General features: G+C 41.2%; 1 protein-coding gene across 1 annotated transcript in view; it reads right to left on the bottom strand.

Moving 5' to 3' along the window:
• Positions 1–209: 209 nt before the first annotated feature.
• Positions 210–15,440, bottom strand: part of LOC133978146 (histone deacetylase 7-like) — a 46,250-nt gene continuing 31,019 nt past the window's right edge. The window contains exons 16-25 of the mRNA XM_062416506.1: positions 14,565–14,672; positions 14,279–14,334; positions 12,957–13,044; positions 12,185–12,304; positions 9,444–9,541; positions 5,697–5,815; positions 4,849–4,982; positions 4,673–4,757; positions 2,742–2,889; positions 210–2,656 (exon numbers count right to left, since the gene is read on the bottom strand). Of these exons, the coding sequence (XP_062272490.1) occupies positions 2,614–2,656; positions 2,742–2,889; positions 4,673–4,757; positions 4,849–4,982; positions 5,697–5,815; positions 9,444–9,541; positions 12,185–12,304; positions 12,957–13,044; positions 14,279–14,334; positions 14,565–14,672 (999 nt within the window). The 3' untranslated portion in view covers positions 210–2,613. The remainder of the gene's footprint in view (positions 2,657–2,741; positions 2,890–4,672; positions 4,758–4,848; positions 4,983–5,696; positions 5,816–9,443; positions 9,542–12,184; positions 12,305–12,956; positions 13,045–14,278; positions 14,335–14,564; positions 14,673–15,440) is intronic.

Genomic DNA, 15,440 nt, shown 5'->3' with positions numbered 1-15,440 from the left:
TTGTGTTGTACTCTTTTGCATCCGCTCTTGTTCTTCTTTATTGTGTCAGCTCCTGTGGACAATAAAATGTTTCTTGATGATGTATGTAAGTGCAATATTTTGATAGTCTGATATTAGAAGGAGCCGTGGTGAATTTATTCAAATGAAATACAAGAATAACCAAGTTCAAAGGAACAAACATTTAGAAATAAATCATCTCAATCAAGTGAATATAATTTACCTTTATTAAGGTTTTTTGGAACACAAATAGTAGAAAAGACAAAAGGCAGACAAAAAACAAACAGTCATTATGTACACTGTACAGAAACAAAATCAGGCAGTCAGTTATGAGAAAACTGGACTTGGCCTGCAGTTTTAATTAAGATCCAGTTTGTTAAGGCTACCTTCACACAGGTTGGTCAGCATGATACTTCAAGGCACATTGGCTTATAATTTGGTCTCTAAGTGTGCACAAGGTTAATTTTTGAGATCAAATACAAAAATACGTCATTTGCATTAATTAAGACAAAATATAAGACATTAGATATGTCAGGTCACTGTCACGAATGTTCTCATAAATGTACGTTAAAGCTACACTTCTGCATCGGACTGTTCTACATAAGACCTTCTCTTGCCGTCATTTGTTTTTCACATTTTCATCACATTAACAAAGATTTGACAAGTTTCCTGTTGCACGCACGATGCAACATAAAGAAAGAAAGAAAGAAACAAAAGAGCAAACATACTGCATTAATAAAGAAAAAAAATCTATAGCACCGTCGTAATTGTGTTAGACATGCAAAGAGCACTTCAAAGGCAGAATCTGAATGTATAAATAGAAGTCATGTAGTATTTTCTTGTTTTGGAGAAATGAATTTGTTTATATATCCATCCTGTGCTTTTGGTGCTGTTCAACAGTTTGGATAGAAAAAAGAAACATTCACAAACTCTTCAAAGTCTTTGAAGTTCTTTAAGCCATGCCAGTCCAGGGACGGCACATTGTTCTCATAAACTTTGGTTGCGCTTAACCTGTGTCCAATTGCACTGTGTGGATATTCAACTATCTCAGTATTATTGCTCCATCCTAACTGCTAACTGCTAAAATGTCACTGTTTGGTCCGGGGAACCAAACATCCCCAACGCTGACAGTAAACAGAACAGCGTTGCGTCAGTAACGAACAAAGGAGAGCTCACTTTGTCCTCGTTAATAAAGAAATAAAAAGTATAAAAGACATTTACAAAATACAGCAGGAATGCTCTTCCACAGGTATAAAAACACTGGTCCACTTAACAAACATGATCAAAGTTCAAATTTTAAGACCAAAACACTGAACCTCGTTTCCTGAGGTCCACGCAAGTGCACTTTGTGTGTGTGATTGTCATGAATATCATCTAAAATGTCAAAATCCACGTCCTGACAGAGAAGACGTGATCTGCACTGTCACATATACAATCATCTCTGAGTGGTCACGCTGCACTGAAGGGTCAGGGAGGATTTCTGACGTGTAAAGAATCTCTTTCGGTCTGATCGCTTTCTCCCCTGATACCTCGGTGATTTGAGGAGTTAGCTCTTCATTGTGACTAATGCCTTCTGTAAAAACTACAGTATCAGTATTAAGACGCACTTTACCAACACTGCTGCGTCTTCTTTAGCCTGTCGGGAAGCGATAACAATAACTGTAGCAGTCTAGAGTCATGCTGCATGTGCTCGCCCGACAGGCCAGGAAAGAAGAAGAAGAAAGAGAAAGAAAAAAAAGAAAGAGATTTAAGAAAATATGTGGACATACAAAACAATATGAAACATATGTATCTCAGGCTTCACTGTAGCTGGATTCTTAAACAAAAATGTGTGCCATAGGTCAAACGAATGAATATTCAAATAAACTGAAAATATGAGCAAACAAGATGTTTGATTGTCTACATGGTGGTATGGCTGCTTTTTGTCCAGTTCACATTGCAGAACGTACAGTGCAAAATGATCAGAGAAGCTCTTGATCTTTTTCCTTCATTGGACCTTTGTCACATGACATCATCATAGCGGGACGTTTTTTAAGTGCAGTGTATGTCTGCTCTCCTTCACGGACGCATCCCGCGGGGATGACTCCTTCCGTTCTGAGTGATTGGCTCCGTTAAGCCGAGGTCACCTTTGACCCCCGCTTTCAAGGTTATGACGGTCCGAGCGGTCCCGCGTAGGTCTTGTGGGAGTCGTTTACAAGGTGAACATTTAAAAGAGTCACAGAGCTGTGCTTCTTCAAGAGTGCGTTCATGCTACGTCACGTTGCCAGCTCACAATGCTACAAGAGACAGAGGATCCTTCATAAATCTGCCTCTGGGCGTCTTTTTTTTTTTTTTTAACTTTCAGTTCAATAAGTGATGACCCATTCTGACATGAAAATGTGAATGTTGTTCCTCAGTGTGTGTTTGAATCAGACTGCGGCCAGTAGTAATGCAGGTGGAGGAGTTTTTGTGAATACAGTGGTTGAACTGAAGAGGACATCTGCTTCCAGTGATGGTCCAAATGCATATCTTTGTGTGTGTTTCTGTGTGTGTGTGTGTGTGTGTGTGTGTGTGTGTGCGTGCGGGCGTGTTTCCACTGAGACTTGGTCGAAGGCAGCTGTGAAGAGATTATTTTCTTTACATAGAATCACCTTTCTCCGTCAGTTTTTCTGGATGTTTCCTAAATAGACGACAAGAGAAAAATGTGAGAAAAATAACTGTCATTTTGTTAAAGTGGAATAAATGAAACAAGACGTCGTGTTTACCTGACAGAGGTGACGGCTCCCATTGACAGGGATGCGATGGCGCTGACTGCGTCGCTGTCCGAGTCACGTCGCAGCCGTCGTCTCTGGGCCTGCAGGTAGGACAGATCCACTGTGGCGGCTGAATCCTTCACACTCTGCCAGTACTCACCTGCAGGAAGCGGAGAGATGGAAAAGAGGGAGAAGAGGAAGGAAGGAGAAAGAAAAAGATTAATGGTCTCAGTCGCTGGCATTTCAATGTTGTTTTCATCTTGAATGGTTCCTTGAGGGAAAGTGCCTGCACTGTATTATTAAAAGGCACTACTTGGTGTTTGATCATCTGGCTGTGGCCGTTTGATCTGATTATAAGCACTGACTATGATATAAACAGCCTGAGGACTAAATATCCATGTTGATAATTTCAGAAATGTAAACTCAAATGTTCTCTCAGGCTCAGGACATGCTCGAGTCCTGTGACACGCAGTGGAGGGAAAAATCAATCACTGAGTGTTAGTCTATGAGTGTGTGTGTGTTCTGGCTGTGTGCGTTGGTGGGAGCATGCAACTCACATATATTTCACCCCAGGCCTAAATTATGGGCTTAACATTTTTGTGGCTTTGCAAATATTTTTAATTAATCTAATTTGGTTGGGATAACATTTGTGTGCAATCAGGAGGGGATGTTGCGAAGGTCGTGTGCCAGAGAAGTGTTTGAAGATAATTGGAGCCAGGGCGGCCGTGTGAGTGTGTGAGCGTGTGTGTCTGTATGTGTGTGTGTGTGTGTGTGTGTGTGTGTCTGTCTGTGTGTGGGACGGCTGGAGGGAGGGATAGGAGACAGGGATGTAAAGGAGGAGAGGTGGCCAGAGAGCAGGAGTGATGAGGAAGCTGAAGGAAGATTATGCTAAATGGAGAAAGAGAGAGATTAAATTATAGACGATGGGGGACGGCATGCTGAACATCTTGTAGAATTAGAGAGAGAAAAATAAATGAGCTCATCTTTTAATTGCAAATGAAGGAATCATCAAACTTAAAAGTGGATCGCCAATCGAAAAAATAAAGCTCCTCTTTCCCGAGACATGTTCAATCAGAGTCAAATACTTTTTGTTTAAGATGTCAATAAATGTGAAAGTTGCATTTGAAACTTGCTCTGAATTTTTTACCCATTACAGTTGGTCTTCATGTGCAGGTGTCGTACAGACTGCACAGCAGCTGCACTGCTCTCTGCTCTAAAGCTCATTTTGGGGCATATGCTGCATAAAAATGACTTGACCTGACTTGAATCTCTTATAAGCTGGAGAACATGGTTGTATAACTTTTAGGTGGTGCACCAGTGACGGGTGTATTTCTCGTTTTCATCTAAATATGAAAGCATGAATTACGGCCACTACCTTCAGCCGACCTTACAGAGCAATACCAGCTCGCCAAGTGCTGCTCAGTTCTTGAAAACACATTTTTCTTCTGGATGTGTTTTTTATTTATTTTATTTTGCATTTAAGAAACCTGTTTATTAATTTCAAATCAGCTGATGGAAACATGTTGGCTTTGTCATATTTATTGTGAGATTTCAACAGCGAATGTAAAATTGGCTTGTCATCTGAGATGGATTATGACTGATCTTTGAGAGAACAAACGGAGGAACGGTCACTGAGGCTGAAAGTGGAAGTGAGAGTAAAGGAGAAATCGCAGTTACTGGTGAGATAAAGAGAGAGTAACCACTGTAGAGAAAGAACTGAAACAGTCAACAAAGGCAGTGAACATTTGACAACTCTGCAGTCTTGAACTGAACAACCAGCAAGAATGTTGTTTAGAGAACTTAAACTGCATTTGTCCGAGATCCATTAAAGCAGTAAATTTAACAGCGTAGACTTCGCCAAACTGTGTATGTTAACACTTCACACACAGTGCTGTAAACATGATTGACATGCTACATTGCTGTTGTCTTGTTCAGTTTCTCACCTTGAACCCTGATGACTCTCTGCAGCGACGTCACAGCGTTTTCACAAGGCCTCTGGTCCAACACGGACTGGGACAGAGGCTCCACCTGGGAAACAATGCAGAGCCAGCCATGAGGATGCAGCGTATCTCTACAGATGCCATGGATGCAAAAACAGGCACACACACACACATCTCACCTCCATGCCCAACAAGGCGCTGACGCATGCTTCAGAGGCATCACAGATGGCTTTGAGATCATGTCCCCCCTCCAGAGCCAGTACCACCCGACCCCCGGCCAGTGACATTAGCTGACGGGTCAGGAAGCCAAAACCTGGTAGAAAACAAACACACACAGGATCAGCTGGTCAGCTATTTATCCATACGGATTAAAAGGACTCTTCTACTGTAGTCTAGAGTGATGTTCCCTGTCTTATGCCTTTCACCCCATTCAGACCAGTGCCCATAATTTATGATTAAATGTATGAATTCAAAAAGAAGGATAAGAAGAAGAAGAAGAAAAAGTAGTTCCTTTGCTTTTTCTCCAAAGTGAGTTTGTTTTGATCTAAACTCCAGTGTTACTAACTGATGCTAATGTCTGGCATCGATTCTTAAAGTTGTCCAGCTTTAAAGAGAGTTTCTCCACCTGAAATTAATAAATTAAGCTTTATCTTTCGGCTATTTGTCCCACAAGTTAGTTGGAGTTATTTATTAACACAAGCTAGCCTGGTCTCTGCTTTCATGCTGCATTCAAAATGAAAACACTAACATAAAATGCAGCACTGTCAAATATTCCAGATATAAATATTATTTTTCTGTGTGAGGCAGTCAGTCGGGAAAGCGAGAGTCTCCTTCACCTACACCTATACTTTATTAAGCTAAAAGTTTTGAAGAGTATAGTTATGTATAAATACTGTAAGTATGATGGATTTCAGACTGTGCTTTCTGTAATATGAATGCTTATTCATAAATAAATCTGTGTCTGTGTGTAAGAGGATGTAAATGTGAGTGTGTGCTGTATGTGAATGAGGAGTTGACTGAGCCTTACACTTGGCTGTGACCTTGTAGCCTCCCAGCGGTGACGAATGTCCTTCGACAGCATCAAAGCCGGCTGACACCAGCACCACATCAGGGGAGAACTCGTGGGCAATGGGCATCACCACAGCTCTGAGGAGGAGCAGAGGAAACAACATGCTGTAAATCAAACGTTCATTTCACATGTACATTTATTTAAGCACTCTGGCCTTGTTGAAATTACAAACATGTACATATGTGAGGAAATTAGAGCTACGAACAGTGAGCAAAATATAATCATTTGAGAGAGGAAGTCAATGTGGCATTGATGTAAGATCAGAATAGACTAAAAATGATTTATTATTGTAATAAACAGAATTTAAAGATGCCTGTAAAGTAAAGAAGAAAAACATCAAACTGCAACCACGGCAAGGTTGAGGTGATTGATTTGCGACTGGCACATTTTTTTTGGATTGTTAACTGCAAACATTTACTTCACTGTAAACTCCGTCCATTTGAAAATGATGAAAGATCAATTACTGACGGCCATGTTCCAAGTGCTTGATCTCTGTTCTTGATCCACTCCTGGTAAGTGGCCAACACTAGTAGGTAGGGTAGCTCCCAGGTGTGAATGTGTATAACTGTTTAAATGTGAAGCAGAGCACTGCAAAAAAAAAAAAAAGAACGCCACTCCTGGCTATATAAAGACTTTAAAAAAACAGTCAAAATCACATAACTTGAGGCAGGTGGGACACACTGAAAAGTTTCTGTTTTTGCGAGTGACACAAGCAGATAAATATGAGACCCTTGACATATCTGTACTGAGACACCCCCGTACACTATACTCAGGGGAGACCACTTTCCTTGCTTCTATCCTCTCCTCCTCACTTCCTCTCCTCTCCCGCTGCCAGTTATTTAGCAAGAGCGCACAGCCCATGCCGCGTTTGATTCTCTCTCTCTCGTTCTCTCTCTCAGCGGCAGTTCAAAGGCGTTTGTGTGCGTCTGGTTCCTATTAGGAGCTCGTCCCTCTTCTCACGTCACTGACAGCCAGCCATCTGGGATCCATTGGGCCTAATTACGCCGCCTTTGGATTCCCTAACAATGCACCCCCCACTTCTTCTCCTCTCCTTTCCTGTATTCTCCTCTCCTCCACAGTTTGTCGTTAGTCAGTAGCCACCTAGAAAATGCACGGGGAAATATGTGCATGCACACATATGTGCTATTTGTGCACCAAAACTCATACGGTACCTGTGAAAAGTTTGGACACACCTTCCATTCCATTGAATGAGAAAGTGTGTCCGAACTTCTGGCGGGTAACGCACATGTGCATGCCCTGCCTTTGAAACTGGGTGTTTCATGTGTGTACTGTGCTACCGGTGATTAGACTGACCTTAAATTCTGACCACCTTAGTAGCCCTCCACACATACACGCATACGTAATGACACTCAGTCTGAATGCAGCTGAGCTTTCTGTTGATTGTACTAGAGTCCCACCACCACTCTGAACCACAATATTTCTCCTGTCACTAACACACACCCAAAAACAGAGACGCACATCATCAACGACCGCACTCTGGCTAGTTTTCTGTTCCATCATGAAGAAAAACACACAGTCTGGAACACCCTGTCATATAAATCATGTATTCAAACTGAATTACAGAACTGGCACAGGACTAGATATTTAATTGCATAAACATGAATTCATGATGCATTAAATTTTGTCTTTATGGCATGTTATGCATTTATTCGCACCAGTTATTCCAATGAATGGTGGCAAAGTCCACTGAAAAAGCATTCAAAACTTCATGTTGTGTATTTTTTTCCTCTGCTATTTTGTTCATTGTACTTCTTAAAAATCTTCACAATTTTGCTGCAGTTTTGCAAGTTTTTACTATTACTGTTGACTTTAGGTCTTAATTAGAGGGTTTACAGTGGCAGTAAATAGGGGGTTGTTCCCGGGCATGATGACATGTGACAAAGGTCTTTGGCCGGATATACACCCGGAACATCACAGCTACAGTGAGGTTACAAGCCTCTAACCACTGGGCCACCAGGATACTCCTTCTTCTCCTAGGTACTTTGATATACTGTAGGCTAGAGTTTGTAGGGGTAACACACAATACGGTACAGTACTACAGTGTGGTTAGCTGAGGAAGTTTTACACATGAAAACACTTGCCATTTCCCAAACTGGATGAAAAATACCAAAACCAGGCGGCTGCTCAGGAAAGGACCAATTGTTCCTTAATTACCATCCAGAGCTGCAGTAAACACTGGACTTAGTGTTTCTGAGCCTGCCTATTGGGTCTATGGGTTTTTTTTCTACCAGTACGGGTTAGCTCATTAGCATCTTTCCTTTGACGAGGGGCCCACCCACTGAGTGTGCTGCATGAAGCACCATGTAGAGCTCACACACTGTTTCATCATCTGGTGGCAAGCTAGAGTTGCTAACAGAAACACTTTGAATTTATTACAGTATAGAGCAGAATCAACACATTTTCATTCAGGAAAAGTAGCTTGAATGAAATGAAAAGTGCAGCGTGCAAAGGTGTGTCTCAGTAACACATTGTTGTTTGGTTTTTAACTCAATAACTATTGCAATGTTACAACTGACTCTTCATTGATTTCTGACCAACATTTTCTTTCAGAGGAAATCATTAAACCAGATTGAACTGGATGCAACATCACATTATCCTAGCATTGTAACACAGTAAAAAAGTATGCAAGTCTTCCAAGTGTTGCATTCCAGTGCAGATGGGAAGTTTCAGACTCCAATATTTGAGAGAGGGCTTAAACCAGGGGGAGAAAATATGGCTTATTGTTTGTCCTCCTGGCACAAAGTATGTTTAGCTTGGCTGTTTCATATGGTCATTGTGAATTTGGCAAATTTATTAGTGAAACTGAGTTACTGACATAACTGACAGACACACAGACAGTATCGCCACTTATTTGAATGACTGCTGGTTAGCAAATAATCACTTTGCTTTGTATTTGAGACGGTGTCAGGTTGAAATACAGGTTTGCATTTTTTAAGTCTTAGGCGAACTTCTCAAAAACAGGTAGCTGTAAGGCCGCCAACTCTTCAGTGACATACTTTTGAACCACAACATGAACGTAGGGGCAGGACAGTTAAGCAAGAATAATAAAAGACCTGCACCACATGCATAAAATACAGTTTATCCCATACAGCTACTGACTGTCAGTACCAGATGCTTCAACTGAGTGGAGCATAGTTATCCAGTTTAATAATCAGTCTCAGCACAGACAGAACACTCATTTATCCACTCCTGCTGTTTGTGTTTCTGTTACTGTAGTGTAACTATTCAACTATTCATTTCACAGTATACCTGCCAGGATCAAAGGCGGCTAATATAGCTATCATCTATATTATTTTTCTACTAAAAGTAACCTTTACTGCATGTTGTAATAACTGAGTGTAGACATTTTACACATCATGCAATAACAAAAATTTGAATCATGCAGTCCTACTTGAATGTATTAAACCAGAAACCCTTCCAAGCAACACTAATGCAACTCTGACAAATTAAATACCAGTGTGATGCTCTTGGGGTGGAATACAAGTTGATTTTCATTCTGCATTGACAAACAAACTATGGCAGCCTGTAAGGTAGATAAAACACTAATATGAATCATATGTGTATAAAATGGGCTTGAACATGATAAAACCACCAGTAAAGACCTCTAATTTTTGACTTGAAATTGTTGAGAGCTGCAGACTACGAAGAAAAAAAAAAGATGTGGCATATTGAGTTAATTTTTACCTGAATGCAGCCAGGTACTCAGCGTCACCCATTGGAGGGTTTAAACCCCCTGTCCATCCCACATTCACATTGAAGCCCTCACCTGCACCTGCACCCACCTGGATGGAGGCAAAGAAAAGGGGGAGAGAATGTGAGAGAGAGAAGTTAAGAGAGAGACGTCCCTGTGAATGTCAAGAAAGTTAATAGGTCCCAGTGAAAGTTGAGAAACGGCGTGACACTGACTGATTTGTGTCAAATGTTCACACAATCAGTGCTGCTGTTGCAAAACGTTGCATTGTAGCAATTGAGGGAAAGTGACTGCATCTCTTTAAGGCAACACCAGGGAGTGATTATGCTTCCTAAATTAAAGACGGATGGCTATTAATTCAACACCCCTGTCCCTCCATTTTGATTTTGATACAATTTGTCAAATGGCTTATAAATCACTCTGAGCCACAACAGAGTTACAGCCGTTTATGATTCCCAAGCTTTAGGCTACAGCTATATTGGGAAATATTTCACATTTGGCAAATACTGCCTCATATATAAAAACATTGCATTAAAATCATACACTGATGCTGTAAAATGTACTATTATTATACTTAAAATGTACTATTTGTATATAAACAGAATTACTGTATACTATCTGTTCTGTATATGTAAGTTTAGTAGTTAGGTATATATGACATGTCATATAAAACATGCATGGTATACGACTCAATACTACACATTTACATTAATATTTTACAACATACTGTTTATGATTCTAGTGGATTTTTTGTGGTATTGAGATTGAAGTGTTCTCCCCAAAATGCCAGGCAGAGCCGAGGGAGCTCCTCTCAGTTTGACCTCACATATTTGGGGCAGAGAGTGAACTGAGGCCCGGGTCTTGGAAAGAAGGTCTAAGGATTCCTGCCTCTCTCTTTGTAGTCCTGCTAGCAGCCATTTAGCTGTTCTCTGAGCCTTTCACCATCAGTCAATGTGTCAGTTTGAGGGGAGAGAGAGGAGGCTGATTGACACGCTCTTGGCAACCAGGCGTAGTAATTTCCTTTGTGTGTGTGTATATGTGTGTGCGTTTATGGGTGTGTGTGTATGGGTGTGAGAGGATGCTTGAAAGAGAAAGAATGCTGATGAGCATCGCAGAGCGTCTGTCTCCATTCTTCTCTCAGTGGACGGGATGTTCACAGGGCAAACGAAAAACACATGAGGCCTCCCGTCCTCTGCCAACTGGTAATGTACCCACATGCACACGCACATGCATGGAGACACACACACAGAGACACACACACACACACACGGAGACACACACTTACACACACACACAGACACACACACGCACACACACACACACACAATTCCTGCTATTGCTCCAAGTCTCTTGCACTCCTCTCTGTCCTCTTTCATGTTTCAAGAGTTGCTGGACTGGATTAGGCCTATGCTGGTTTCTGTGTGGTACTCGGCACTCTCTGTTATGGCTATGACATCACACCCCTACCCCATGGTGTGTTATATACCTACACGGGGGACAGTGAGACTCCAGAGGTTTACCACACAGCTCAACAGAGGTTGAGGGGCCACTTAAGGCAAAGCCACATCCAAGCGAGCGGAGCTTTTTCTGTACCGTCCCTCATCAGGGGATTTTATGGGAAAACATTGACTATTTTATCCTCATTATTGTGGGGGAGGATAGGAGAAGAAGAGGGGATGCGGGGGATTGAATGGGTGGTGAATGCCACCGTGGGTTGGGGTCAATTCATCTGACTTGGGATAGTCATCACACTTGGTTTCTGGTAAGACCGCAGGCAGGATTCATAGGCATCTCAATTTCCTGCATGTAAACATAGGCATGCAATTCCACTGTACACATCCTGTTGTGAAGTTCTGACATTCAAAGCACTGACGTTTTCTCAAATAAACTGAACAAGCTAAATACATCCTCGGTATACACACAGTGTGATCTACTGACGGTGAGTTCACCGGATAAACACATTTGCAGCATCATGAAATTCTGAAGTTATCATGCTGAAAAACAACAATACACACATCACAGTGGACAAAAGTGAAAAAGTTAACACAATATTTTAAATTGTATTTTAAATGATTGTTTTTAACCCTTTTAGACAAGCCCTTTTTAGTTCAGATGTATATTACTCACGTTACCAGAACAGGTTGTTCAGATAACAGTGGAAAAGGTTTCATGATATCTCTGACAGGTCTTAAGATCAATTGTAAGCAAAATATTTCAGTCCTCAACCCCTTTACACTATGAGATTGCAGATCCATAGAAAACTGTCATATTTCTTTCCTGAGCATTGCATTGCAGACTGTGACATGAAAATCAGTCATCACGACAAAATTGGGGTTATAATTGGGCTTTAAATCACGTAGATTATTTCTGGATTTATTGTTACAATCATTCTTCTTGTTTTGACAAGTAAATGCTAAACACAAGGCTCCTGAGCTCCCTAATGTCCCACTGGAATCGCATAATTACCAAATTTCTATGCCAACATATCTATCTTCATGTGAGACAAGGGTGGTATTATCATGAAACTCTGTATCAAGAAAATATCAGCTGTATTGCTGTAATATGCAGAAATAACTCTACATGGCACACATGTTGTATAAAGGCTCTTAAGTTACCTTGTTTTGTGAACATAAAGGCAGACATAAACACACACATACACAGCAGACATCACCATGACAACACAAACAAAAACAGACAAACACAGCACTATTGTGGAGGTCCGTTTTGTACCAACCTCACTGGGATTTCCACTACCAGGAAAGAAGTTGCCATTGTCATAGCGATGTAGAGAGATGTATAGGACACTTGGGTCATCATAGAAGGCTTCCTGGGTGCCGTTGCCATGGTGAACATCCTGGATAATGATTGGATGACAAGTTAGAAAAACTGCTGAGGACTGAAGCAGGTATTTCACACTAAACTAAAAACTTGACAGATTAGGAAAAAAATCTAAATGATACCAAAGCACAAAAACTCTGTAATAGATGTAATCACATTGTCTAGTTTTTTTTATTATAAACCCATGATCCAAAATGCAGAGAGCAAGGTCTGTAAAAGCTGCAAGGATTTTCTTTGTCAATTGCAAACATGTTTTTTAATCTTAAACTTTTTGATGAAACAGGTAGTAATTAGTGTTTGATGCAATAATATGTCAGAGGGTACGTGTGTAGAGACATGGTGCAGGCTCATATACACACATATGGAGAACAGAGACATCGACCTGGCTGAGGATCAGTATCTGCATGTGTGTGTGTAGGTGTGTGTTCATATGCCTGTGTGTCTTCCCTAAGCATATGTGACAGTTCAGATCACATGTGGAGGCCAGAGATAACAATATCTAAATGAGCTAAATGATAAATAGGAGTGCTACTGTAGAGTGCTTCTCTGCTTCTGGGACCTTGTTTGTGCCCATGGTACATTTGTGTTTGTGAGCCTGTGTTTGTGTGTGTGTGTTTATTCCTGTCCATGTGGGGACCAGTGATGCTGGTCATGCGGTGAGTCCTTACCCAGTCCACGATGAGGATCTTGCTGACGTTGAGTTTGTGTTGGAGTTGCTTGGCAGCGATGGCTACAGAGTTGAAGAAACAGAAGCCCCTGTGGACAAATAGAAAGGAGGCAGCCACGTGTGTTAATCAGGACATCCTCAACAAATTAATAACACAGAATCACCATATGGACCTTAGGAACCTCTGAGACATGTCTCCAGTTATGTGGCGTCATGTGGTGGCTATTTAGTCCAGGTTGTGACTGTCACAGCACTGACTTTAATGTGCAAGTCATTCAGGGAAACTTGCCACGCAAATATTTACGACAAATATTTGAGAAATGAGTATATTTTATTTCAGGTTGTTTTGTATTTCATCTTCCACTGCTGACAAACAAAAATAGCTTTTCATATTGGAACATTATGCTGAGTCAAAAATCCCTGCGCTCCTGAGAAATGCAGAAACCACAAATTTTGTGACAAACAGAAAAGCGGGCTTATCATAAAATTCACTCCACATTCCAAATAATAACACTGTGTGAATTGCTGGCGGGACGTGTGAGATGATTTCAGAGAAATGAACTCAGCTTGGCGCAGCAGTTCCCTCAACACTTACTGTCTACAGTAAAGGTATGCAAAAAAAAAGTGTTGATGTATGAAAAACAATGGAGGAATGTTGGAGGTGGCAGAGTCAGCATGGGTCGTAAAACTGAGTGTGTGTGTGTGGACGGTATATCATATATGCTGTCCAAACTCTGCTCATCAAGAAAAGTCATTATCATCCCATAAATAACTGGTGACAAGTCCTGCTGAGCACACATACAGTCCCAGCTGAATGTGGTTACTTGGTTAATACCTCTTATCAAAGACTGACACAAATCCATGCATACACACAGTGCACGCACAAACACACATACACTGTTCTTTTGCTGTGTCTTGAAAGCTTAAAAGAAACTGAGTGGAGGAGGTAGTTTGCCTCAAGCATCAGGCAGGTAGCACACATCACACAAACTCAGCGGGCACACACACACACAAAGATAGAGTGACATAGACTCTCTCTCTCTCTCTCTCTCTCTCTCTCTCTCTCTCTCTCTCTCTCTCTCTCCTCTCTCTCTCTCTCTCTCTCTCTCTCTCTCTCTCTCTCTCTCTCTCTCTCTCTCTCTCTCTCTCTCTCTCTCTCTCTCTCTCTCTCTCTCTCTCTCTCTCTCTCTCTCTCTCAGAAGTGTAGCTGATCTGCAATAAATCCTTTGAAACGCTTTGCAGAGACCTCCTGGCTCTTGGTATGTGCGTGTGTGCATGTGTGTGTCTGTATGTGTGTGTGTGAGAGCATACTACTGTGCTTACAGAGGGGAGGAGTGGCTTGCATGGTGTCCAGGGGGCCTCACCACTGCAAAGCCATTCTGTGAGAGGAGAAAAAAAACAAAAAACCCTTAACACCTTGCTGCTTTCATAAACCAGACGTCAGTTTGCAGAGGTTCGCATCTTTAAGCTTACACCTGGTCATGTTGTTGTAGATATTGTACCTTTAACATTATACACAATGGCCGAAATATCCAGGGGATCTACTAAAGTTTACTGAAATTCCTGACAAAACACATAGCTTGTATGATATTTGTTAACAAAAACACACCTTCAGCTCTCCTTGTGCCACCTTCAGTGCCAGGTCTGTGACACAGCCTGCAGCAATACGGGAAGCTGCTGATGTGTGAAGTTCATTCCAGATTGTATCAATATCTACCTGTCAGGAAAACAATGATGAGATAATGATTAGTTGAGGCTTACTGGACCATGGTGGACAGCACTTAAGAAAGTTATTACTCCTGTTAGGGACTCACGAAAAGTAGTCTAAATCTAGTCAAGTCATTACAAAAGTTGGTGAAAGATTTTGTTCGAAGATGTTGATTTCTTGAAATAAAAGTCAGCAGGTTTACAACAATTTATTTCAAAGTGCTGCCATTGGCCAAAAATGAGTCAACAAATCAACAGTCCTGTCAATGAGGATTTGCATTCATTAAATGAACTGAATTTTACTTCAGACTCCACTGCTCCTATTTTTAAATAATAAATGACAGTATTTATTATTACCTTGAGATACAGTATAAAGCTAATAATGTAAAATAATAACTTTAATGTATCTGGATACCCTCTGCTGAGAAGATAGTCCTTATCGATATTTTCTTGACATCGTCTTTCTTTTTGTTGCATCCTTTCTCAGAATAAACCCAGTCTTATGTGTTTTTAACTTGCATTTCTGGTGGTGTTCTGCAGAGGAACAATGAAATCAGAGGAATTTCTTTTATCACAGACGCTGCCATCTTGTTCCAATCACCCCTCTTCACTAGAGCAGTCAAAGGCCGGAAATCCAGGCAGATCAGTCGTCTTATCAACTGACACCCAGCCCCCTTCTTCTTTTCCTGCCTTTTCTCTTCTCTTCTTGTCTCGTCTTATCTGTTTCTTCTGTTCTAGTTGTGCTTCACAACAGTTTCTCAGGGGCATCATTACCTGT

This window comes from Scomber scombrus, chromosome 3 (genome assembly GCF_963691925.1).
Source record: "Scomber scombrus chromosome 3, fScoSco1.1, whole genome shotgun sequence".
NCBI lineage: Eukaryota > Metazoa > Chordata > Actinopteri > Scombriformes > Scombridae > Scomber > Scomber scombrus.
Note: the sequence above shows the minus strand (reverse complement) of the source record. Positions and strands in the feature narration are given on the sequence as shown.